At 35.3% G+C, this 27,803-nt stretch overlaps 1 protein-coding gene across 2 annotated transcripts; it reads right to left on the bottom strand.

Moving 5' to 3' along the window:
* Positions 1–1,260: 1,260 nt before the first annotated feature.
* Positions 1,261–26,666, bottom strand: LOC135143123 (uncharacterized). Of its 2 annotated transcripts, none has more exons than XM_064074986.1 (3): positions 26,554–26,666; positions 2,890–3,032; positions 1,261–2,800 (listed from the first exon to the last, which is right to left on the bottom strand). In XM_064074986.1, exons 2-3 carry the CDS (start codon positions 3,018–3,020, stop codon positions 1,942–1,944), a joined length of 990 nt encoding a protein of 329 aa, XP_063931056.1. In that variant the 5' UTR covers positions 3,021–3,032; positions 26,554–26,666; the 3' UTR covers positions 1,261–1,941. The 2 variants fall into 2 exon arrangements, with proteins under 2 accessions (XP_063931056.1, XP_063931055.1); XM_064074985.1 differs by lacking the exon at positions 26,554–26,666 and adding an exon at positions 4,770–4,898.
* Positions 26,667–27,803: the final 1,137 nt, after the last annotated feature.

Here is a 27,803-nt window from a genome sequence, read left to right as displayed (position 1 = left end):
CTCTTCGCTTTAGGTATTGAAAGAAACTCTAGAAATATCAAGAGTGGAAACATCTTAGTAACAATCTACAATAATTAATTATTATTACATAACAGAACCTATTTAGTTTCGTTTCATTAGAGAATTTTTTTCTGTTAGAATTTTAAGTCTTAATTTCGAATCTTTTTTAGAATCTTATATTTAGATCTCAAATAATATGCACAACTCAGGGTGTTCTGTAATCATTATATTAAAAGTGTTAACATCTTAGCATAATTTTTTTAAAGGTAGTTTAAAGAGTAGTCTCTGAAATAATTGTAAAATTAGTTGTTTCAAATTTATATCTGTGTAGTAGGAACGAGGGGGTGAATGGTGTACTGCACAATCAGAGTGAGAAGTTTTAGACACTGTCTGTTCAATAAATTTCAGCAAACCTACAGACGAACACAAATTCGTCGTTGGAATAGTACTTCCATTAGCCATCATTTAAAAAGATGAAATATGTGTGTCTAACTCAAATCTTTTAAAGCAATACTTTTTTGACTTATGATGGTACTATTTTTGAGACTGACCACAAGTATTAATGATTTTAACAATAATGATATTATCAAATGTCAACTATTGTTTATGGAGTATCGGGTTTCTTAGCTGATTAATGCAATAATATTCTTTATCACTGCATTACTGTAAATTAGTATATACATATATTTAAGGTATGAGATATAACATTATGTAAAAAATATAACTTTTTGTATCTTGAGAAATAATGGTACGGTTTTTATTTGAAAAATTAAAAGCGTGCCTTACTGTGGCCATGAACGTCATCACGTAAATTTTGTCAGGTTGAGTACAAGCGATTATATTGTATGTAATGATACATTTTGTGTCGTAATATTAACAGAAAAGGAAGTAAGAATAATTCCAAAGAAAAATAGTTTGAAAATATCATTTTTCAATAAAAAGTTTCGAAATTTTATTCAATCTATTAACTTAACTTTTTAATGAACTGGTATTTAATTATGTTTTTATCTCAAAGAAGTAACATTCTGGAGAAAATGATTTTTTTCGCATGCGGATACATTAAACACGAAAACGATTATTAAATACTTACGCATTATGCATTTTTGTTAATCCACTTACTTCTGCCGATAATAATTCTAATTTTTGGCTGCAAATGATTACATTTTTCTAAAAACGAAACATAAAATGTTGTCTTACTTGATAGAAAAAAAAAATTATTTCAATACCAACATTTGGTGTTAGTTAACTAAATAAAGGGTGCAATTTTATCACATGATTTAATTGGTTTTACAGTCAGTAGGTATACAGAAATACGTGTATTATGCAAGAAAATATGGCAATCAAATTTTACTAAAAATATTGTTACAACTAATAAAAGTGGCCTACTTCACCAGTCAACATCGTCATCTGCTGAAACAGATGGTAACAACACTTCAAATTCTAGTACAATACATCTCACCTATCATTTGAACTTTTTTTTTTATCATAAAATACATTTATATAGTAATTGATTTAAATTCCAACAGTGATAGAACCTTTATTATAAACAAGCCTAGGCCCAGCCTAAATTATGATTTAAACGAGATGTTCTAAAAATATATAAAAGAAATAATTAACTTTTGGTACGTATTATTACAACTAGAAACACATCACAGATCTAAAATAACAAAATCAGACAAAAACTAAATAGTGAACACAACAAAAGTACTTATTAAGTACTAAATTAACATTTCATGTAGAAAACATATAAGTCAATTAAAGCTAAAAAAGAAATCACATAGTAAATATCTTAATCTAAAATATTTCGATAGTTCAGCCGTCGTTTAATTAATACGTAGTTTTTCTTAATAAATACATCATAACAAAAAGTGGCTAGTGGTTTTCTTCGAAATAGTTATGAACAAGTGCTTTTAAAAATACTTTGAAGATGTTAACAATATTTTAATCGAAAATGGCGGACCAACAAGTCAAAAAATTCAAAAGAAACCTGTCACAAGTTGTGCTGCTAGTGCAGCGAGTATTTTTACTTTTTACTGGGCAATCCATTGCTCTAATACTGCTTTGGGAACTCAAAAGTTTTGGTTTTTCCGTACCTGGTACTCTTGGTTGCGACATTTTATGTGGTAGATCTTCTACCGGCCTGTTTTTACTCTTTTCTTTGATGAAAAATTGTATTTTTCTCCACTCTTTTTCTTCGAGGATGTCACTTCGCGTAGGCCCTTTTTCTCCGTATATAGTTCTACTACAAAATTCTTTTTTCGACATAAGTCCATATCTTGGCGCATACCGCAGATCTCGAACCACAGCCTTGATGTTTACTAGGTGGGGCTGCAGAGTTCTCCTGTGACACTCTTTTGTCGCCCATTTCAACACTGTAGCATACACCAAACATTCATTTTTCACTTCTAAAGTGTCTCTTGTTATAATAGCTAACAGATCAGAATACGACAGATCCAAAATTTCGTTTTGTTTCAAAACGTAATCCGCATTCTTATCAATTTCCAAAAGGCAGTTATGTCGCAGGTTGTCTGTTAATTCTTGAACCCAGTCTTTATCTCGGAGATTTTCATTTTCCACGATGGGGGGAGCTGATGGTTCGAAGTCGTTAGGATTTGAACATGGCATTTTACACTGGGATAGATGTGCAAATATGGACAGGACGTTACTTTTGTCCAGTTTTCTGTCAAGGATTTCAATGCACTGTTTTGCTAGAGGCATGTTCTTTAGGTTCACTGCTGTCGATAGTAGTTTACATGCCAGACTAGGGTCCTCTATCTGGAGTTGGTCCGCTTTCATCGAACTGAAATCGGAAAAAATCACTTAAATGCCTGCAACTGTTTTTTTTTATTTATTTTAAGATGGGCAGGTCAAAACACATTGAAATCTTACCTAGTAATATTCTTATACGCTTCCGCATAAGAATTTCTTCTAAATTTTATTTCCTCAGAGGTTTCTTCTGAAGTTGCTGCATTTAACATTGGTTCTGTTTCTGCATATGGTTCGTTTGTTACTATCACCATTTTTGGTAAAATCTGTGGACAAGTAAACTTTCTTATTTTTTTTAAATTTTGGGCCAATTGAAGGTAGTGGGTGTTGTGATTAAATGAACTTGTAAACTAGGAGAGTTTATATACCAGTTAGCTTTAATTTCGAAAGTTGGTGGGAAGTGCTAATTGAGCGATAACAGTTGATAAAGAGATAAAAAAAGAGATAAAAATATAGCTCATCTGCTAAAATGATTATTATTAATTAATGTGTATGATTTATGGTTAGTTACTTCTTATCGAAAGCTACATATAATTTAATTTTTGATGAAAATAATAATTAAAATTATAATTCAGTGATTTGACTTTCAATTAAATAAATGGAATATTATGTCTATTCAGAATATTGCATAATATGTTATAGACCTACGTAATAAATGAAATATATAGATATATGTATATAATGAATCATTTAAAACCACTTGACTATATTATGTACATTCTAAAAACGATAAGTAAAAATATATAAAATATACCTTATATGTGTATACTTATAAAGAAATTATGTTGGACTTTTAACAAATACCGACGTTCTTCGGTGTCTAATAAACTAGTAAGTAATAAATGCAACACATTGTTTTTCCAAATTGTTTAATAATGTGAGGTACCTAAAAATCGTTTATCAACCTGCCGTTAAAATTAGCCTTAGTATCATCTTTTGTTCCATTTTATTCCTTGGAATTTATCGATTTTTTAGGAACTTTATTAAATTGTGACAACTAAAGCTCCTGATAGTTATATTCTAGACTAATTACAAATGATCGATATTCTAATTGATATTAAAAAAAATGGTCTAAATTTCTTTACATAGAACTTCCCCGGCTCCTGAAGTAAAGTCCAACAAATCCAACTTATCCGAGTAACCTGCTTCATATTAAGTAATTATTTCTTAGTGATTCTGTACCTATAACCTTAAAGGTTATTTCTACAGAACTTCCCTCGCCCTTGAAGTACAGTCGAACGCTAATTTTGAAGAAATTATAAAATTCGATCTTGCACTTTTTTTCAGATTTTGATTAACGGTTTACCTGCATACGATAACCTTGACAGTTTGCAAAATTTTAGAGTATTCTTCTTTGCAGTTTCAAATTTAAATTTTAAAATTTACATAATTTTGATTTATTTTTCTGGACGTCAACGGAAAAAGTCATGGGGATTCATAAGCTACAATTGTAGGAGTAATCGTATTTTATAAAATTTAAGTAACATTTACTTTTGTAAAATTTGGAGATAACATTATCTCATTATTGCTGGGGATGATCAAACAAATTTTGGTTAGCGTTATATTCCTAACATACATACAAAAATTGACAAGAATCGATCCGCTAGTTTCGAAGATTTAGACAGATAATCTTAAAATAAAACTCGACATGAGAGATAGACAGGCAGAGAGACAGATGGAAATGGGAGATTTATTTTTTCGTACACTAGGGATTATAAAACGTCGAGAAAACCTTGTATAGCCAAACAAAAAAATTTTGAAATGACGTCATCAAATATTTGGGGAGCATAAATATATAGATTTTAATTAACAATTTACTAGGCCTACGATAACATTAAAACTTTGCAAGATTTCAGAGCATTCGGTTTTACAGTTAAGTTAAATGTTGTTATACAACTTTGATTTTTTTGGGAAAATTGGGAAGCGGAGGGTAGAAAGTCAAGGCGATTCGTAAATTACAAGTATATGAGTATGTTACATCATAAAATTTAAATAATATTTACCATCTAAAATTTTGAGGTGATGCTATCAAATTGTTGGTGGGGATGATCCGATGTAGTGTAGGACATAATAAATATCGACAGAGACGATAGACCAGACAGATGGAAATGGGACACCAATTTTTTCATTCTCTGGGGGTCATGAAATGTCGATAAAACACGCAAGTAGCCGTTTGACGGATGGATTCTGTGACAATAAGTACTTCGGAAAATAATAAGAAAATTGTAATTTGTTAACCAAATTTGTTCAACAAAGTGGTCACAAATATGTGTAGTTATTTTATGTTACTCGTATTTACAAAATATTAAGGTGATGTGACCAAATTGTTGATGGGTATGATTAGACCAATTTTGGTTTAGCGTTTCATCATTACACGATATTCCTAAAATACAAGTCAAATTTCACAAGACAACATAATGGAGGTTATCTGTGTAATGCTAATGAAAAATCCCAAACAGACGTCAGATGACAAATAGACGGAAACGTGAGATGTATTATCTTAAAATTTAAGTTTTTTGAGATATTGTTCTGTATTCAAAATAATGGGAAACTCATCATAAATTGCTGCATAAGTCACGTGATCGATGGTTTTTTGAACATTTTTTACGTCGGAACTCTACAAAATCATCTGAAATTTTCCCGCTACATGCAGTTCGACTGAAAAATATTTAACACTGTTTTTAATTTGTTCCATAAATTAATTGCGGTATACAAGAAAATTAAATAATAGTGAAAATTTTAAGTCGAAATTGAAACTTTTTTTCGATATAGTATGTACCTACTTTGTTGTCGTTTTGTGCTGTTAATGAAAATTTTTAATATACCCTTATAAAAATTTGTGTTAAGTATGTGGTGATACTGTAATTGTAATTTATTATTATAGTATCACGTCTTATGTTTTTCTTTTTTTTTTTGTATTATCTGTTAAGCGAAAACAACACACGCCGTAATTTCACATAAAGTGTAAAATTTTGGATGATAAAATGTAACAAAGTATTTTTACTGTGAATGCCATTTATGTTGTTTATAAACAAATTCATTTTATCTACCTATCTATAATTCTACAAATATAATTATTATCAACAGTAAGTTTTTAACTAAACAGTAAACATAAATTTCACGTTTTTTGTCTATAAGCTATACGGTAATGGTAAGATAAAACTACAGTGCGTGATAGTTAGATAAACCATTTATTTTGCTGAATATGAATCATAATCACAAATGTTTTCTTGGATATAGTAGAGATCAAATAAAGATAAGTAATCGTTATATAGGTACGTTGACAAATTTACGCAAGTTATAAGTTCAAATTGCACAATTGTCTCTATACCAAGCGCTACTAAGTTTTTATATTTTGCAACTGATAAAAAGTTGTTAAAAATACGAACACAAAATTCGTGTTAAATTATAATCTAATATTATATCTGATAATTATCATATTAGATCTTCTCAGTTCCACTGCGTACTCTGCAGGTAATCAGCATAAAAGTAAGTATGTATAAACAACGTAGATGAATGGTAAACAGCAGACATAAATTTTGTTAAAGAAGCCGCCAACGCTTGTTACAAAAGGTACAACTTTCTTCTACGCCTTTTTTTCAATAATAGAAAGGAAAAAAAAACGACAACATGAAAAACACTGAAAGTTTATAATTTTTTTTTTACACACTGACTTATCTGACCATCCAGTTTTACAAGCCTTAATAATGAATGACTAATAAAAACTGCTAGATCTTAAAGAAATAGATAATAATAGTTCAGTAAAAGTTGGTGTCAAATTTTTTGCTCAGAACTTCCCACGTAGGTATCTGAATTACAATTGTTTCTATATACACCTTAGAGTGTATTTTTCAGCAAAGACTTATTTAATTTTCGTGAGGATAAACAATTGCCGTTTATATGCATCGGTCGATGATGCAAACACAAAGATTATATTACTTTGACCTACGAATTTCAAGAAAATTAAATCGGCGGATTAAGAATTATGTGCACAGATCACAGAAAAATAGAAACATAAATAAAATAAAAAGTTGGTCGAAGGTTATTCCGAGAGAACTTCCCCTGAAGTACAACCAGATTTTAAAAATTCTAAGTTTTGATTTTATTAAATTAAAATAAAAATATGTAAGTAATGTTAAAATAAAGATAAAGAAGCGTGCTACGAGTTTGTTTAAAGTGAATTTTTCCATTACAAAATTTTGTGATGACGTCATCAACATTTTTGCAAGGACACGTATATCAATTTGGATAGACGCAATGTAATACTAATAATAACAGTACTGTAAACTCCAAATTTTCCTGAACATAGGTAAGTCGTTCTTGATTTAATCAATAAAATAAATTGCCTCATTCATTAAATTTTTTGAATCATCCTGTATAAAGAATTCCACTAACTATGAGTGCACTGATAAATCACAAGTATAGAGCCATAATATTTTGCATATTTCAGAGAGGATTTATTCGGCAAAATTTTGAGATGCCGTTATCAATTTTTGGAAGGGCATAAATTAATAAATTTTGATTAACGCTTTACCATTATTACGACAACCTTGAAACGTTTGTGAGACTTCAGAGCATTCGGTTCAGGAGTTTCAAAGTTAAATTACAAAATGATATTATATAATTTTCATTTTTTTCCAAAAATCTGGATGACTTGAGTGAAAACAACATGGATTAATACACCATAAGTTCAGGAGTACCTTATTTTATAAAATAAAAAAAAATTGTTGTAAATTTTGGAGATGGCGTCATCCCATTGGTGATGGGGATGATTAGCCTAATTTTGATTACAATCGGTCCAGTAGTTCAACATAGCCCCCAGACAGACAGACGGAAACGGAGATCACTTTTTTCTAGGGGTTATGAAACATCGAGAAACCCTGAAAGCAACGATTCGTGGATGGACCCTATTACTATACTTCTTTAGCTTACGCTCAGGAAGTAAAGATATTATTTGCAGTTGACTCTTTACAGATAGTACCCTGCCTAAGGATGTTTCTTTAAAGCAACACTTTGTTTTGAAAAAAAAAGCTTTTGTTTTTTATTGTATATTGTAGGTACAGTGTGTTTAATTTCAAATTCGACAAATTATATCCGTGTAACAATTTATCAAAATTAAGAAATAGTAGAAAAAATGGTATGCAATCTATTGCGATTACATCTTAAATGAGACAATTCTTTATAACTTTTTTACTATTTTACAAGTATTTCGCCATCATTCTCATCGTACTAGGTGTGTTTTATGATAAGTTTTTTTTTAAATTAACGTTAATTCAAACCATTTGTAAAGTTTAAAATATTTATTCATTTTCTTGGAGCATATGCACATGTTAACCACGCGCCAAAATTAAGGACTTTAATTAACATACTACCGTGATATGTTAGAAGTAAATAAAAATTGTAAAGTGATAACTGATGAGAATAATTGAAGCACAGAGAAGTGATAATTGATAACAATAATTAATGTGTAACAGAAAACCAGATTAGTTAATAATATATTATTCTGTATCAATGACGTTCTAACGCATACTCTTTGTCGGTCTACTGAAAATAAATATTTACGAAAAGAAAATGGCTTTTATAATTAATATGTATGTTTAATCACTATAAAAAGAGAATTGTGTCAACGTCATCATAAAAAGATAAGATTGTTATGGCAATACATATTTGCTCTTTAATTTAATTATTAGGCTACCGATGCCAAACGTTCATAATATAGAAGAATAATTGTTTCTCATATTAACTTAAAATTGAAACGTGTAAGAAATTTGCAGTTACGTACTCTAGAGTCCATGGCAGACGAATAGTTTATCAGTAAGATAAAAATGTAATATTTAAGCTTGTTTATATAAGAAGATTTATTATAAACTTTACTTTTCCGATGCTTGAGTGTAACCACGAGTTCACGTCATTTCTAAAGATTTCGGTGTTAAATTACATATTTTTGAATACTGTCTGATTTTACTACCCCGTAGAATGAAAGTGATTCTAATTTAGAACTAAGTAATTATACACTTTAAACAATAGTTTGAACTTAGTACGTCTGAACACACACTTTGTGGTGTCACACTGACGATAATGCAAAGTGTTTTCTGTTAATTCCAAGATGTACAGTAATATACTTTAATATCAAAATCCTAGGCCATAAAAAAGTCATAAGTAGTTATCGCTAGTTTTAGAAGTAATAAAAAACATTAAAGCCGATTGGTATAATTTTAGAAACAATGTTATATATGTATTTTGATTCTGCACAAATTATTTCATTCATCTTAAATTTTACTCATACATCTGCAGCCTTGGATTATATAAACAAAAAAAAAGTTCCTCACTTAGATATATTCTCTTTGTACGCACTACTTATATTATATGCTAAATTCAGGTGTGCCTATTCAAATGCTAAACGTCTTATTGCAGACCAGACCCTACGTTGCGCACAGAGTATTTTCAGGTCAATAATCACTCAGGACCCTACCTTCTTTAATGGCAAAATGCATTGCGTATCGTTAGTTATTTGTATATTTACAGAAATATACCAATGACAAACATTACGTTCTGACTAAATAAAACTGTGCTGCTTATCGTGGTTTTATATTACACAAAGTAGTGAAGGTTTGGATTCGGATATAATGATTCATTTCACTGGACTTGTTAATTTATCAACATAACATAAATACGTAGGAAAAACGGACATGTAGTAATATACGAAACTCAAGTTAGTTAAAATCTATTTAGACTTGTACGTAATAATAAAAAAAAAACTAAATAACAAAATATGTAACAGCAGACAATCTGGACATATATTGTGACACCATTAAAATGATAGTGGTATGTCCGTTTTTATTACAGGTAATGAAGATTTTTCTAGTGATAATATGCCTATTAACCTATAGCTGATAAGAGATATATTGTGATACTTTCATTATGACCAATTTTCCTTTGGCATTTTGCAGTTCGTCGAATATAAAAGTATTAGTACTTCTATCTAGAAGCATTAATACAAAAAATTGGTCTAAAGAGTTTAGACAGTACTTCCCTCGCTGTCGGAAACTTGACGACTGCATGCCTATTGTGTTTTTTTTTCTCATTACATTTTTGTAGTGGGAATTTAAAAAAAAATTGCGATGACGTCATCAACATTTTTGCAAGGACACGTATATCAGTTGGGATAGATGTAGTGTAATACTAAGAATAAAATTATTATATTCTCAAATTTTCGGGAAAATGAATTGGGTCGTTTGAATATTGATTTGTAATAATCAATAAAATAACGAAACAATTTACTCACGTATACCTACGTATCAGAGGCAACTGAAAATCGTGTATGTATAAACATTGTTAATTTAAGATGACAGGCGTAACAGCATACGTGAGAGCCAAACACAGAAACTGTAAACAAAACGACCGTCGGTTTTATTGCTTCGACTTCCGCTTATTATATAAAACATTGGGTTTTATTTTAATTCTTGACGGTGAAATTCACAATTGGTTGATTATAAACATGTCTATTTCACATTCGCGGAATCAAGTGAACGCATAAAACAAATGCAGGTCTGTAATGTTAAAGTCGATGTAAATAAGCGTGCTACCCTTATGTTTCAACCGAGTTTTTCCTTTAACAAATTTTGTGTCTACCAAATTGGGTTGGTTGGGGTGTAATACTAATAATAAGTGTTGCCTTTAATTTAATCAATAAAATAAATTGACTTCATTAATTCTTTTGAACCACCTCTTAAGAAAATCTAAAAAATATGAATGGAATGATAAATCACAAGTACAAACTCATCATATTTTTTGCATTTTAGATAGGATTTATTCAGCAAAATTTAAGGGTGACGTCATCAATTTTTTTAGGAGGGATGAACAAATACATTTTGAACAAAAGTTTACCATGCTTATAATAACTTTAAAATATTCCCAAGATTTCAAAGCATTCGGTTTTGTAATTCCTGATTAAATCGATAAAATAAATTCACGCCTTCATTAATTTTTTTGAGTCACCCTGCATATGCAAATCCAAAAATATGAATGGAATGATAAATCACAAGTACAGACTCATCATATTTTGTACATTTTAGATACGATTTATTCGGAAAACTTTTGAGCTGACGTCATCAGTTTTTTGTAGAAGATAACCAAATATATTTTGACTAAAAATTTATTATGCTCTTTATAACCTTAAAACATGTGCAAGATGTCAGAGCATTCCGTTTTGTAGTTCCTGATTAAATCAATAAAATAAATTTACGCATTCATTAATTTTTTTGAGTCACTCTGTATATGCAAATCCAAAAAATATGAATGGAGTGATAAATGACAAGTACAGGCTCATCATATTTTGTACATTTTAGATATGATTTATTCGGCAAACTTTCGAGCTGACGTCATCAAGTTTTTGGAGGGGATAAGCAAATATATTTTGACTAAACATTTATTATGCTCTTTATGACCTTAAAACATCTGCAAGATTTCAGAGCATTCGGTTTTGTAGTTCCTGATTAAATCAATAAAATATATTTACGCATTCATTAATTTTTTTGAGTCACCCTGTATATGCAAATCCAAAAAATATGAATGGAGTGATAGATCACAAGTACAGACTCATCATATTTTGTACATTTTAGATATGATTTATTCCACAAACTTTTGAGCTGACGTCATCAAGTTTTTGGAGGGGATAAGCAAATATTTTTTGACTAAAGATTTATGATGCTCTTTATAGCCTTAAAACATCTGCAACATTTCAAAGCATTCTGGTTAGCAGATTAAAAATTAAATTTCAAAATGTTGTTTTATAATTTTGATTTTTTTTCCAAAAATCTGGACGTTTCGGGTGAAAAGTCGATTCAGAGTTGTAAACTACATGTGTAGGACTATGTTATTTTATACAATTGAAAACCCATTTACTATGTACAATTTTGAAGTGACGTCATCGCTTTAGTGGTGGGGATTGTAAGATAGGTTTGTACTTAACATGTGTTTCTCTTCATATTTTTTTATATTTGGGGTGTAAAAGCATGCAGTTAAGAGTTTCATGCTAATTTGGGGCTCGTAAAAATATATATTTCCCAGAAACTGGGGAATGGCCTATGCCCTTTCACACGCCTACTAATGGCCTGCGATGCAGGGGTGCAGGTGGTCCGGCGACTTAACACTTGAGCGAGACAAATCTGAGATTATCGCAGTCACAGGCGAAAACAGAAACCACATGTGTGACCCAAAAAAATAGACCTGATTGGGGTTGATTGGTTGACTGTGTTTCTTTCGAGAGGGTGTAACTAAAAAGGCCTGGATAAAGATTTCAGTTTTAAAACGGACGCGTACCGGTTAAGACGATTTTAATATTACGTGTTGCGGTTGATCAAAAAGTGTTGAGGTGAGTGTATCACTGAGTTATCGGTCTTAGGGGTGATGTGAGTGAGATTGCACTAAGGTGTAACCTGCATTGTTAATTGTTGTAAAAGCTAATTGGATTATCTACTGTGATTTGGTGAGTCCGTTCCTTGTTGTTGTTGCATTTGACATGATTATTGATAAGTGGTACCGAGTCAGTTGTCAAATAATGTTAACATAATTCTGAGAGATATTGCAATAGTAAAAGTGATGAAATGAGCCTTGACATGTCGAGCTAATTTAATTAGACTGTCCGCCCTCCTGTGATACCTTTGTCCGTTGTCGCGGACGCCCGTTGTAGCGGGACCTGTTATCCGTTGTTGCGGATGCCCGTTGGTGCGGGACGCGCCTGTTGTCGCAGGCGCCAGAATAAAATCCGTTGTGGCGGATGTGTCTGTTGTAGGCAGATACGGTGCGGGCATCAATCCTGATGCCTTGTGGTCAAAGGACTAGTTATCGAAGTGGGCACCTCGCGCGTCTTCAGTTTTTCCCTTGGTGTCCTTGCACTCTTTGGTACTAGTCCTGGGACAGTAACTGGAGCGGGGCGTCGTGCGCCTTCATTTCCCTTCGCCCATTGCACGACTCAGTACTGTACCCTGTTGTCGGTAGCGAGAGCGAGTACTTCGTGCGTCTTCAGTTTTTCCCTTAGTACTCATTGCACACTCCGTACCGGACAATTTCGACCGTTGTGACTCCAACCTCTTGGACAGAGCTCATTGATGAAATAATTGTTAATTAAAGCAGTCATATTCATGATAAAGTAGTACCAAACTTATTGACTGATGATAAATCAAAATGACACGGACTCGCTATTAAAGAGTATCACCCAATTAGCAAATTCGCCACATCGACTTTAGGAATCGATGGCTCACATCCCCAATTGCATTTTACAGGGTGCATAATTGTTGTAATGACCGATTCACCTCGACACCAGCCCTCCTGACCAGGCTATAAATGTAATTAATCAGCTATCAACACTGACGACTTAAAAGTGAGTTTATAATTTATGTTATATTAAAATCTGACGTTTGATCATGTGGATAACTGGTAAAGAAATAATGTAACGCCCTCACACACATCAAAAAAAAAAATGTGCTTTTTGTTTAAAATTTTTCATCTCCTACATAATTTATCAGAAGTGGGATCTGACACTCATGTGTCCGAATGAATAGATCATTAGTTTAAATTGTCGTCGTCAGAGTGTAAAACAATTTTAATTTGAGTTGGCTAGGATCTGTTAATAAAGTATGTCAGACTTTCAATCTCCCAAAATTTGTGTAACAGGTGCTCGAGGTGAGTCACATTGAATAGGTAAAAATTGACTATTTATTTTATTTAGTAATAAATCAGAATGGGTCGCCCTCGTCGTCAACAGTCACGGGAATCTCCGTCCCCTCAGACGAGCGATCATTTTTCGCGCACCGAATCTCGCGAAACAACGAGCTCGATAGACAGGTTGACCGAAGTAATGACGACGTTCATTCAACAAGCGGGCAATAGTCGACCGTCTTATCCGACAAAGGGCGAAGTGGTGCCTTATTTTAATCCAGATGACCGGGAGCAAAATGCCGAGTCCTGGTGTAACAAGGTCGATGAGTTGAGCGAGATTTTTAAGTGGCCTGAAGACGCCACGATTTATTATGCGTTATCAAAACTTCGCGGGCTGGCCGAGACGTGGTTCAAGGGACAACCTACTCTAAAATTGTCGTGGGACGAATGGAAGGAGCGTATAAAAAGTGCGTTCCCGTCCAGGCGCAATTTTTACGATGACCTGACGAATATGATACGCCGCCGAAAGCGCCTGGAGGAAACGTACGCAAAGTACTTTTACGAAAAGAACGCGATGCTGACGGCCTGCAAGATTTACGGAGCGGACGCGGTAGCTTGCATTATTGGTGGCATCGATGATGTTGTCGTTAAGACGGGAGCGACAGCCGGTAACCATCAAACGCCGGAGTCGCTGTTTCGTTATTTAGCGGCAATCAATGACGTGTCCACGACACCACGACCGTCGACATCGAAGAGCCATTCGCACTTCCATAAGAAACCAAAACGTTTTACGCCGAGTAGAAACCGAACGTCGGAGAGTTCGTCAACTCATTGCTACCATTGTGGTAAAAACGGTCACTACTCCAAACACTGTCCGGATCGGAGGCCCCACGAAACCGCGGATCCAGTACGATGTACGTACTGTCGGAAAATGGGTCATTTAGAGGTCAACTGCTTCCGTAAGAAAAAGGATACGCAAGCAGCAAAACCAATCGCGTGACTAGCCGACGCAAACTCCGATCCCCACAACACCAAATTTTATAAAGAAGTCCTCGTTAACGGCAAACTCGCAACGGCGTACATCGATATGGGCAGCTCATCCACTTTAATTAGACTTACGGAGGCGCAACGTTTGGGACTAAAACCGAACAAAGCAGACGCCGTAAAACTCCGGGGGTACGGTGACGGCATCACTACGGCGATCGGGTCGACAGAAGTGAGGCTGATGGTTGATCTGGTACAACAACAGATAAAAATGTATGTTGTACCCGATCATGCACAACAAGTACCCCTGCTGGTCGGCAGAAATTTCACCGAAATGCCGGGAGTTTACGCGATAAAGGATGATACGAGCTTACAATTTACGACGCTCGACCCGACGAAAGTGGTTGAGAAACCGGAGTGTCAGAAAATCGCACTACGAGTGACCCAATCGCGTGCCGTGCCTGCCAATCATGTTGGTCATATCGCAGTGTCACCAGGAGATTTTGAAGGCGACCTCTTCATCGAGGCTGCGATGAGACCGCGGGAAGGGTACGAATATTGTGTGCCAAGCACTGTAATCCGTTGCACTAAAAATCAACCGACGTTTTTGCCGTGCGTGAATTTATCCGACAACGAGATCGCTTTTAAAACGAACGAAATTTACGCACGGGCATGGCCGTGCAAGCCGCAGGAGTCCGACGGGAATAACGTCATGGCGGTATCAGAACACGAGCTACCAAAAATTCTCCGGGAGGAGGTAACAATTGGCCCAACGGTGAATAATCAGGACCGACAAAGATTGTATGACCTACTGGACGAATACAGGGGTTGTTTCGCCACATCGGTCGCCGAAATTGGTTGTGCAAAATCAACACAACTGGAAATTCAGTTGTCTGATAATCAGCCGTTCACGTACCGTCCTTACAGGATGGCGCGAGCGGAACAAGAGGCGGTGAAAGACATCGTACAGGAACTTTTGGACAACAACATTGTCCGTGAATCGGACTCCGATTACTGCTCCCCTGTCCTACTTGTCAAGAAGAAAAATGGCGAGCAGCGCCTATGCATCGATTATCGAAAGCTGAATGCCCGCACAGTAAAGGACAATCACCCTCTACCAAGAATAGACGATCAAATAGATCGACTGCAGGGCGGTGTTTACTTTACGAGTCTCGATCTTAAGTCGGGGTACCACCAAATCCCATTGACGGAAGCGTCCAAAAAATACACTTCTTTCGTGACACCGTTCGGTCAATACGAGTACAACAGGATGCCATTTGGCCTAACAAATGCCCCGAGAACATTTCAGAGGCTGATGAATAAATTGTTACGACCTGCCTCCGCCTCCGCTGCCATTTATTTGGATGACGTTTTATTACACGCACAAACAACGGACGAAGCTTTGAAAAACCTGAGGCAGGTGTTAGAACTCTTTCGCGAGGAAGGGTTAACGCTAAACCTCAAGAAATGCTCATTCCTGACGACGTCAGTCACCTTCCTCGGTTTTGACGTGGAGAATAACAAAGTCAGACCAGGTAAAGACAAGACCAGTGCGATCGATTCGTTTCCGACGCCGAAATCTGTCCACGAAGTACGACAGTTTATTGGATTGACGGGTTATTTTCGTCACTTCGTTAAGAATTACGCCGCCCTGGCGAAACCGTTAACGAATCTCACTAGAAAAGCGGTACCGTGGCGGTGGGACACGCAGGAGGAAGAAGCGTTTGGTAAATTAAAGGAAAGTTTGATCACGAGACCGACGCTAGCGCTATTCGACCCACAACAACGTACGGAGGTGCACACAGATGCCAGCGCGCTGGGGTTGGCAGGAATTTTACTGCAATATCAGGCCGACGAGCGCCTGCATCCTGTGGCATATTTCAGTAGGCAAACAACCGAGGCTGAGGGAAAATATCACTCATATGAGTTGGAGACTCTGGCAGTGGTCGAAAGTCTGAAGAAGTTCCGATCATATTTGTTAGGTTTGAGTTTCACGGTTGTAACGGACTGTAACGCGCTGAAAGCCACCAGCACAAAGAAACAGATTATTCCCCGAATTGCGAGGTGGTGGCTCCAACTGCAGGAGTTCACTTTCGATGTGCAGTACAGGCCTGGAAACCGGATGAAGCATGCTGATGCACTCAGCAGAAATCCGGTGGAAGAGAAGAAATCGGAGAGCGTACTCCACATTGAAAAGGCGGATTGGGTGTTGTCGGGCCAACTGACGGACGAGAAAGTTCGGCGCATCCACCAAATTCTGACTAAGCCTCCAGAAACCGACGAGGAGAAAGACATTTACAAAAACTATACATTAAGAGACGGACGAGTATATCGCATAACCGCGAGAGGAATCCAATGGGTTGTTCCGAGGGGTATGCGACACCAAATTGTTCGCGCCGCCCACGATGATTTCGGTCACTTTGCGGTCGAAAAGACACTGTACCGCATATCAGATCATTATTGGTTTCCCAGAATGCGAAAGTACGTGGAGCAGTACATTTCGTGTTGTATACCTTGCTTATACAATAAACGTACGTCCGGGAAAAAAGAGGGTTTTCTACATCCCATAAAGAAAACAGCGGAACCACTAAACACCGTCCACATCGACCATCTGGGTCCGTTCCCAAAGTCCCGAAAGGGAAACGTGTATATTCTTGCTGGAATTGACGCCTTCACCAAATTTGTATTTCTCCGTGCGGTGAAATCAACGAAAACGAAAATTGTTGTCGAATACTTCAAAGATATTTTCGCTACTTACGGAGTACCGAAAGTAGTCATTTCTGATCAAGGTACCGCATTCACATCCAGTCAGTTCCGCGGATTTTGTGAGCAAAACCAGATTAGACACGTTAAAAACGCAGTCGCGACGCCACGCGCAAATGGACAAGTTGAACGACTCAACCGAACGATCTTAGCGTCGTTGCTGACATCCACATTAGAGGAAGATCGCTGGGACGAACAGATTAGAGCCGTTCAATTTTCCATTAATAATGTCGTAAATAAATCCACAGGCAAAACAGCAAGCCAACTGTTATTGGGGTATTCGCCTCGTAACAGTACCGACATGACGCTACGCGATGAAGTTTCGCAAATATCGTCGATCTTGACCGATCTTGTTACATCCAGACAAGAGGCTGCGGCAAAGATTGCTCAAAATCAAGAACAACAAAAGCGCCATTTTGATAAACGACGAAAAAAGGCGAGAAAGTATAAAGAAGGTGATCTCGTACTAATCGCGAAGAACGTAACAACGTCCGGGACGAGTCGGAAATTAATACCACCCTACAGTGGACCCATGGTCGTGAAGTCGATCCTGCCAAACGACCGGTATGTGGTGCAGGACATGGAGAAGTCACATCGGACAAGAAATAAAGCCGGCTACGACAGAGTCATCGCTGTCGATCGGATGAGACCCTGGTGCCCACCTGGAGGCATTTCCGATGCCACCGATAGCGAAAGTGGCGAGGACGGTGTGGTTTTATCCGATGGCGATCAACACTCGAATTAAACACCACAACGGCAACTCGGGGCGAGTTGTTCGCAGGATGGCCGAGTTGTAAGATAGGTTTGTACTTAACATGTGTTTCTCTTCATATTTTTTTATATTTGGGGTGTAAAAGCATGCAGTTAAGAGTTTCATGCTAATTTGGGGCTCGTAAAAATATATATTTCCCAGAAACTGGGGAATGGCCTATGCCCTTTCACACGCCTACTAATGGCCTGCGATGCAGGGGTGCAGGTGGTCCGGCGACTTAACACTTGAGCGAGACAAATCTGAGATTATCGCAGTCACAGGCGAAAACAGAAACCACATGTGTGACCCAAAAAAATAGACCTGATTGGGGTTGATTGGTTGACTGTGTTTCTTTCGAGAGGGTGTAACTAAAAAGGCCTGGATAAAGATTTCAGTTTTAAAACGGACGCGTACCGGTTAAGACGATTTTAATATTACGTGTTGCGGTTGATCAAAAAGTGTTGAGGTGAGTGTATCACTGAGTTATCGGTCTTAGGGGTGATGTGAGTGAGATTGCACTAAGGTGTAACCTGCATTGTTAATTGTTGTAAAAGCTAATTGGATTATCTACTGTGATTTGGTGAGTCCGTTCCTTGTTGTTGTTGCATTTGACATGATTATTGATAAGTGGTACCGAGTCAGTTGTCAAATAATGTTAACATAATTCTGAGAGATATTGCAATAGTAAAAGTGATGAAATGAGCCTTGACATGTCGAGCTAATTTAATTAGACTGTCCGCCCTCCTGTGATACCTTTGTCCGTTGTCGCGGACGCCCGTTGTAGCGGGACCTGTTATCCGTTGTTGCGGATGCCCGTTGGTGCGGGACGCGCCTGTTGTCGCAGGCGCCAGAATAAAATCCGTTGTGGCGGATGTGTCTGTTGTAGGCAGATACGGTGCGGGCATCAATCCTGATGCCTTGTGGTCAAAGGACTAGTTATCGAAGTGGGCACCTCGCGCGTCTTCAGTTTTTCCCTTGGTGTCCTTGCACTCTTTGGTACTAGTCCTGGGACAGTAACTGGAGCGGGGCGTCGTGCGCCTTCATTTCCCTTCGCCCATTGCACGACTCAGTACTGTACCCTGTTGTCGGTAGCGAGAGCGAGTACTTCGTGCGTCTTCAGTTTTTCCCTTAGTACTCATTGCACACTCCGTACCGGACAATTTCGACCGTTGTGACTCCAACCTCTTGGACAGAGCTCATTGATGAAATAATTGTTAATTAAAGCAGTCATATTCATGATAAAGTAGTACCAAACTTATTGACTGATGATAAATCAAAATGACACGGACTCGCTATTAAAGAGTATCACCCAATTAGCAAATTCGCCACATCGACTTTAGGAATCGATGGCTCACATCCCCAATTGCATTTTACAGGGTGCATAATTGTTGTAATGACCGATTCACCTCGACACCAGCCCTCCTGACCAGGCTATAAATGTAATTAATCAGCTATCAACACTGACGACTTAAAAGTGAGTTTATAATTTATGTTATATTAAAATCTGACGTTTGATCATGTGGATAACTGGTAAAGAAATAATGTAACGCCCTCACACACATCAAAAAAAAAAATGTGCTTTTTGTTTAAAATTTTTCATCTCCTACAGGATGATTCGACAAATTTTGGTTAGCGTTTTACCATCTACATGATATTCTTAATATAAGTACAAAATTTCACAACAATCGGTCGAGTACTTTCGGAGATTATCTGTCTAATAAAAATCCGGGACAACAGACGGACAGACGGACAGACGGACAGACGGACAGACGGACAGACGGACAGACGGACGGACAGACGGACAGACGGACAGACGGACGGACAGACGGACAGACGGACGGACAGACGGACAGACGGACGGACAGACGGACAGACAGACGGAAATGGGAGACCTATTTCTTCGTCTTCTAGGGGTCATGAAAGATCGAGAAAACGTAAAAGTAGAGAGTCGGCCGACGGACTCGATTACAATACTTCCTTTGCTTACGCTCGGGAAGTAAAAATCCATTACAACATTGTATTATATGAATTAAACAAAAACTGAAGTCTGACATACTTCCCTTGCTCCTGAAATACAAGTTAACAGCTACAGTTTCTTTCAAAAATTAGAAAATTTAATTTTGCTAATTTTATTTTTCTTTTATAGTAACTTCTATATCTATAATGTAACACAAATATTTTATACAACGCAATTGAGTAATACTACTTACATAACAAACTTTTATGAAGTTTTGGTAAGACAGTAATAAGATGGCTTGTGTATTACGGATACTAATCAAAATTTCTACCCCCAATAAAGTTGTTCATGTTATCATAACAAATATATATCTTTTGATTTTAAAATAAGCATTGAGATGCAATAGTGCTTGTGTTTTGAAAATTTCTTTACAATGTGCTATTTGTTAGCAATTATGTTTCATTTAGTTGTCTTGAAATTTTGAAATGCATAGTGTTACTATTAATCCTATATTTTATGATCAAAATTACCACAAAGAAATAATAGTCCTTGTACATAACCGAGTTCCAAATATGACTTGGGAAGAGTTTTATATATAAGCTGATATAAATTTTATGTTATTGTAGTTCAGAGATAATAATCATTATAGTAAAATAAACGATACATCCAAAGTAACATGTAAAACTGACTTTAACTTTATGATCAAGACTATGAAGTTTCGAATAACTTTTTACTGCGCCTTCGTGCTCGAAAAATCGCGCGTGTTTTAGACTACCTGAATATCCACTTATACTTTAATATACTATTATATGTTGTAATTGTTTTAAATGTAAATTATATAAAGTATCTAAATGATGAGATACTTGCTTCATATTGTCATGGAAGCAGATGTATTTACAAACATATACCCTTCTACTTAACATCAAATAATGTTGTATATACATAATTTTAATTGAAATTTAACGATTTTTCAAAATTAGCGGAAAAACCTACAACCCCGGCCAGAAAATCTTGGAGGTCAATTTTCTGTCATTTTGAAAATTTTAATGTAATGATTGCTTTATTGTCACTTTGACGTTTGAAGTATAAATGCGACGTCGCCCCCATGAACGCAGTTTCAAAAATTGTAAAACTAAAAAAATAGAGTTCTAATACTGAAAGATGGTTCACTCTTCGTGAAATGATATTGACGTCCAAGATTTTCTTGTCGCATTTGTATACGGGGTGTTTGCGAAATGCACCGACAAAAACATTGGAGGGATTCCCGAGAGCATAAGGAACGAAAAAAACTCCTGTTGGATTATCAAAAGTTGCAAAGTAAATTTACCCTTTATCCAAGCTATATTCGCGCCACTGTAAGAGGTGCTATCAGATTCAATTCATTCACGTTTTGTAAAAACATAGCAACCAAAAACTGACAACGAAAGGTGAAGTTTGAAAAATCTCAAGTAAAAAGTCAAAAGTATTTTTTCAGAAACAATCACTTTGAAACAATATGAACTGGATGTTTAAACATTTTGGAGTAAAGAATGATTTTAAATGGTAGTAATTAGTCATTTTTACTTAATTTTTCTTGCGTCGAGGTCCTATTAGAACGAGGGCCGGCAAACCACTAGTCTTCTTTCACGTTTTTCGCGTTCCGTTGTGGTTTTTTCAGTTCTTATAAGAACGCGGTTCTGGACAGTGGTCCGCCGATTTTGGTTCCATTGGAATTCTGACGTGATAGGTAATCATTTGCGTGTTCTTTTTCAGGATGTTGTCATTTTCTCTAGTTATGTACAGACTTATTAATGAATGAGCATAGTTAACAAAAAGAAACTACTAATAAGAAATAAGACTTTTCAACGACGATAACCAACTAAACTTTACTAATCAAAATAAAAATAAAGAATAAAATTAACACAACGTTAAACAAACTACTACAAGTTTTCGAAATGACGGCCTCTATTTTGCACATATGCTTCTGCTCGCCGAATTAATAACGACTGCTGTGTTCTTCTAACCATATCTGGATTATTTCTAATCTGGGCAGCAATATTTATAGAATGCGATTTGTCAACTCTTGTACCGTATTCACTGGAGTTTGATAAACTACCTGCTTCATGTAACCCCATAAAAAAAATCACAGGGATTGAGATCGGGAGAACGAGGTGGCCACAACACAGGTCCATTCCTTCCAATCCATTTGTTTGGAAAGTTTCGGTCAAACCATTCCCGCACTTCTACGGCATAATGTGTAGGGGCCCCATCATGAAGGTACCATAGATCCCTACGAACATTCAAGGGTACATTTTCCAAAAGTGGTCCTAAATCGTTGCTTAAAAAATCTAAATACGCAACCGCCGTCAACCATGCCTGCCCAGACATTTACTGAAAATCTGTCTTGAAAATGAGTTTCCCGTATGGCATGCGGATTTTCATCAGACCAAATATGAGTATTACGAGAATTAAAAACTCCTTCTCTTGTGAAAGTAGTCTCGTCGGTGGTCAAAAGCTTCTGCACAGAGTCTGGTTGCTCCCTATTTTTTTGCAGCAACCACTCGCAGAGGCAGGTCTTCGGGTTTAAGGGATTGCACGCGGTATGGGTGAAGCCCTTGTTCTTTTAGGGTTCGCCACACAACAAACGTAGAAACTCTTAATCTGTATGATAATCTGCGAATGCTTATGCTTGGGTTTTCTTCCACAATTTCTAGTATTTCTGGTAGCACGTCTATAACATGTTCGGTTCTTTCACTACCACGATCCGTCGAACTTGGCTGAAATTTTCCGTTTTCCCTGAGACGTTGAACAACGGCACTAAATGTTGTGTGATGAGGCAATCTTGGGACTGGAAATTCCTCCTGGTAGAGACGCTGCGCTTTATGAGCATTTCCAAATGCTCTTCCGTAAATCAAGACCATATTGGTCATTTCGGCATTCGAAAAAGCTGCCATTTTAAACAATAAATTTGACGGAATTTTTAGACTTCAATGAAAATAATTTTTTTTTTTATTTTTACAATGCACCTGCAATGGTACATTTTTCTTAGTAACTACATTATCTTTTTAATCACTATTAACTCAGTAGCGTACATACTATTTTGACCAAATTTTCAATCAGTTTTATTTCGAAAACTAAAACACTTTTATTACAACATTTTTTTCTTAATGATATCTACTCATCCAGACCAATTTTCAGTTTTTTTTTGTCGTTGCATTTCATAAATACCCTGTATGTTACAATTAAAAAAAAAATAGTTTGGATCGCGAGGCCGATGGCATATACAGGTGGTCCACTTGAAATTCCGCAGTCTTATATCTTGAAAGCGGTTAGAGATATTGAAATTCTGTAGGCGCTATTAAACGTAAAAAAATGAAAGCACTCACACTTTAATTTAAAATCAACAAAATCTGTTTCAAAAGCAGTTATTTTAGCATATATTGGAACTGTCCTAAAATGGTGGTAGTCCTTTATTTCACCCAACTTTAATTTTTATATGTTGTTTTGTTGCTTATCAATGTAATCGTCATCTATCAGAATTCGTTAAAAAAAAAGTAATTGAAAAAATATAGGCATGCGTCGCAACGTCGACGCCATATATTCGGATTATACTAAATTAAGTTTTCCCTTACAAACTAAAAATAGTGGCATTTAGAGAATGTTTATATATCTATCTGTTTTCAAGAGGTAAGGCCGCTAAGTTTTAACTGGAACACCTACCTGTATATATCTCATATTTACAATGTACAAATTGAAGCTTCCCTCTTCAAGCTAATGGTGTTTACAGAATTTCAATACCCCTAGTTTTTCAAGATATATATAAGGCAGCGGAGTTTTACCTGTCTGGCATAAATCTAAACCTTTTTTGCTAATTGATTACTATGTAAAGACCATTTAAGTTTGGCGTCAATTATAAAATCTAGAAGTTTGCTTCCGTTGTTTTGATTGATTTTGCGGTTTTCTGTTATACTTATTTATATAACTTAAGATTTGTATTTTTTGAAAACGTTAAAATTGACACAAACTGTTTTTTTTTCAATTTATTTATGTAAGATATAATAATGGATCCAGAACAGATCCTTGAGTCACTTCTTGTTTTATAGTTACCATTTTTGATTGTACATTATTTACAAATCTTTCTGCAAACCATGATAGTTTTCATTGAACAAGTGATACAAATTAAAAAAATAATAAGCTGTTTGGTCGCGATAGTTGTAAAAAAAAAATGAAATAATCAAATTTTATTTATAAAACAAAAATCTCGGAAAAGTGTAAAAAATTGTGGTTCCGCTTAAAACCATAAATAAACTTCACTTCCGGTTTCGTCAGAATTGCTACAACATATTTAAGGTATAATAAAATTTTCGAGCGACTTTTTCTTGTTTATTCGATTTTTCATATGTAATTTTTTATTCAGACAGTACCTCACATAAACTAACTCCGAATCAATACAAGTGGATGTCATCCTTTGTTCCTAAGGAACTTTATAAGTTTCGTTCGTTGTTCTTGCATCTATATAGTTTGAGAAGGACACTATAAAAAAATCTTGAGATAGCTGTAAATTCTTTTTTCATTCAATTAAAATGAGATAGACATTTTAAATCAGTGGATAACAATATTGTGATTATCGGCGTTTGGCACAATTCCGAAATCTACGACGCAACTAGTGTAAAATTCTTAGGTAAAACGTTACAAATTATGAGAATGTACTTGTTAAAATATAAAATGCCAAACGTCAAAAACAAATAAAAAACCATTAAATATATATAGGTATACAATACGTGAAAATATTTGTGGTAGTACGCAGTTTCGCCAATTATCTATTACCATTTTTACAAAATATTGTAGCTGGTTCAATATAATGGTAAGTCATCCATGCTAATTTTAAATTTAAATCACAGTGAAAATAAACGAAATGACTGATCAAGATTTTTGCTAAAATTAGATGTATACACAAGAACTCTGCAATCTGCCAACTCAAATAAAAATAGATCTGAACCATTTTCATGCGTTCCGTTTCACATAACAGAAATTCCTCGGATCCGTTGGTAAATTGGACTAAACTGTTTAAATTTGTACGGTAGAACTATTATAATCAAACATCTCGTGCCTGCTCCCCGTTGATATTTTGTAAAATCGTAGTCATATGTTCTTGATAACGTTGTCTTCAACTTTTCCTGTAAATAAATACTGCGAGGTGAGCTCGACCTACCCCGCTAGGTCATCACGTAGTACGCAGGGGTGCATAAAAACATACAGGTGGAAATCGATACTGACTCCAGCAAACCTTTTCACGCAGAAAACGTTCCTGCATTTTACAAGCAGTTAATAAGTTATCTGTTTTCTTGTTGTTAGAGTGACATTGCAGTAAAAACCTTATTGTTATTAACTTGTCTTTCAGGTCATTCAAGCTAATCAGCTTGGAGGATTTTTGATTAAGCTTTTTCAAGAGCATGCGGGTGCTTTATAATTTTCAAGTGCAGAAATTTTGCACGCGTATCTACACAACCCATAAAGGGAAGAGCATTAATTGTAGAAGGACATTTCACATCATTTTAAAAACCGTCAGTGGTTAATTGCTACAATGAAATTTGAACCGTCTATTACATGTAATGGTGCATTTTCGTATGTACACGTCGCTTTAATTACTGGTTACCGTTTAATAAAACTTTAAAGTTTTATCAGTTCGTTTCAAGGATATTGATATTGTGTAGGCATTTATTTATGTTTATAATAAATACTTATGTAGTTCAATTTTGCGCACATAACCGTTTTTGTGTTTTGAATGTTTCAACAATAATTTTCATTTATGAAATATTGTATGTTTTTTGTTTCAAAAGCGATATGATCAATCAAAAGTTAAATTGTCTAGAAATCTATTTTCAAAACAAATATTTTTAATTAAAGGTCAGTATCCATTTAAAACACAATAACAACAAACAAAAAATATAATATAATATAATAATAAATTAGAAATGGGGATACACACTAGAAAATCAGTGTCAATGAAACTTTAACAAATACATCCGAAATCTCTTATCAGTTGTGTAAGATCAATTAATAATTATTATAAAGAGAGTAGTAGTTCCTTTATTTTAGTAAGGTCACCTACCCAATTCTTACTCTTCGAGATTGGCGGAACGATATGGCCGACATGACCTAGATAGTATTTAGAATAAAAAGTTGTTTTGTTTTGCCATTAATGATATTAATTATACCTGAATAATGTAGTAATACCAATGAACCTTCTTAAATTGGAAAAAGGAAAAGATCAATAAAACAATTGCGATCAATTTTAACGTGGATGTTTCTGTAAACACTCCAAATAAGTCATGACTAATTTACTTACTATGGTCAATCTTTTTAATGCTCACTGTTTATAATAAAGTCTTTATATAATAAACTAATTTTTACGTAAATGATTTAAAACAAGAACCACTCAATTAGCACCGTTTTTAATGTTTTTTAGTATGGCATTCCAAAGGTATGAATGTATCGGGTATTTTCCTTTCATTTAGTAAATTTTGAGAAACTAACTCATGCCGGTATAAATTCAAAACATCAGGGAGTAAAAAAATGTCTTGACAACTATGTTGTTTACGTTATTATTGTTGTGTAAAAGGTTTTTATTCACTCTTCTCGATATGTATTTTGGCAGAACGCTTAAACCTACTGAAATATTCTTTTATCTTACCTATGAACATCTAATTAGAGAGTCACCAGTTAAAAGGCACTAGAAACTTACAATATCAGTAGTGATGTTTAGGTCGCTGAAGCGACACACTTCGTCAATGCAGTAGGTTTAAACTGAGCTTGCGGAGTGCGGAGTCCATGCGAAGCTTTACCAGGACATCACCCCGCGCAGTCTCGGATCTGGACGGAAGCTTATGAACTAACAATGAAGACTTGCTTGTTTGATATCGAACACACATTTATTTTATCATCTCTTTAATTAACAATCATTGTTTTTGGATGAAAAGGGAGAAGGGTTACACACCCTTAGATAAGGATCTCTAAAATATCGAACAGTCAAAAATTGCTTATACACACATAAATGTGAACAAGGATGTATTTTAAGGTAAATAGCGTTCATAAATGTTATTAATAAAGTCAAAATCACTTTACATATCCGTCAAATAACCAATACGGAGTGTAAAGTATTGGCAAGTGAGAACGGGAATCAAAAGATAAATTCTCGTTGTTATGGTTTTCCAGTCAGGGTTTGTTCTAAGAGAGCAGGCGCCGCGATGCAACTTACTTAAAATTTTGTATTCACATATTTTTGTAGATACATATCTTTTATTAATAAACATACATAAAATTATTATGAATCAATATATACTTACTATAAAAATATATTACAAGAATTAAATCAGGAAGCAGGTAGGTATACTAAGATCACTTTAAATACATACGAATAATATTTTACAACTTTAGTCAAAGAACCCAACCCGCAAAACTCTAAAACCATAAATTATACATGTACGACCGCCAAAGACCGTTTGCCTGGGGCAACACAGGAAATTCTGTAGGCACGCGACGTGGCTTACAAGTTTACAATGACCCTAATACGAAAAACCAATTCGGCATTGTCAACAAAATACTTCTAATTATGTCATCAAATTTTATTAGTATGCTTTTAAAGTGATCTTACAGTATATATAGTTTTGGAAATTTCATTCTACCCTATAAAATTTTATTGGCAATAACGACACGGACAATAGTACAATAGCAAGAGATAATTACAACTTCAAGTTGTCGCGTGCCGGTAATCCCCAGATGTTGGAAAGCAGAATAATCCAGGTCCGGACAGGCACCATCGTTACTCACGAACGAAAATCACCATAATTTTATGAGTACCTGCTAAATGTTCTCCGACAAATTCAGATGAGCCATAAATATTTTTTACTACTGTCCGTCTCGATATTGTCAATAAAATTTTAT

This window comes from Zophobas morio, unplaced genomic scaffold (genome assembly GCF_036711695.1).
Source record: "Zophobas morio isolate AGI-343-1 ecotype UQ-CSIRO unplaced genomic scaffold, CSIRO_AGI_Zmor_V1 ptg000058l, whole genome shotgun sequence".
NCBI lineage: Eukaryota > Metazoa > Arthropoda > Insecta > Coleoptera > Tenebrionidae > Zophobas > Zophobas morio.
This window is presented reverse-complemented; position numbering and strand designations above follow the sequence as displayed.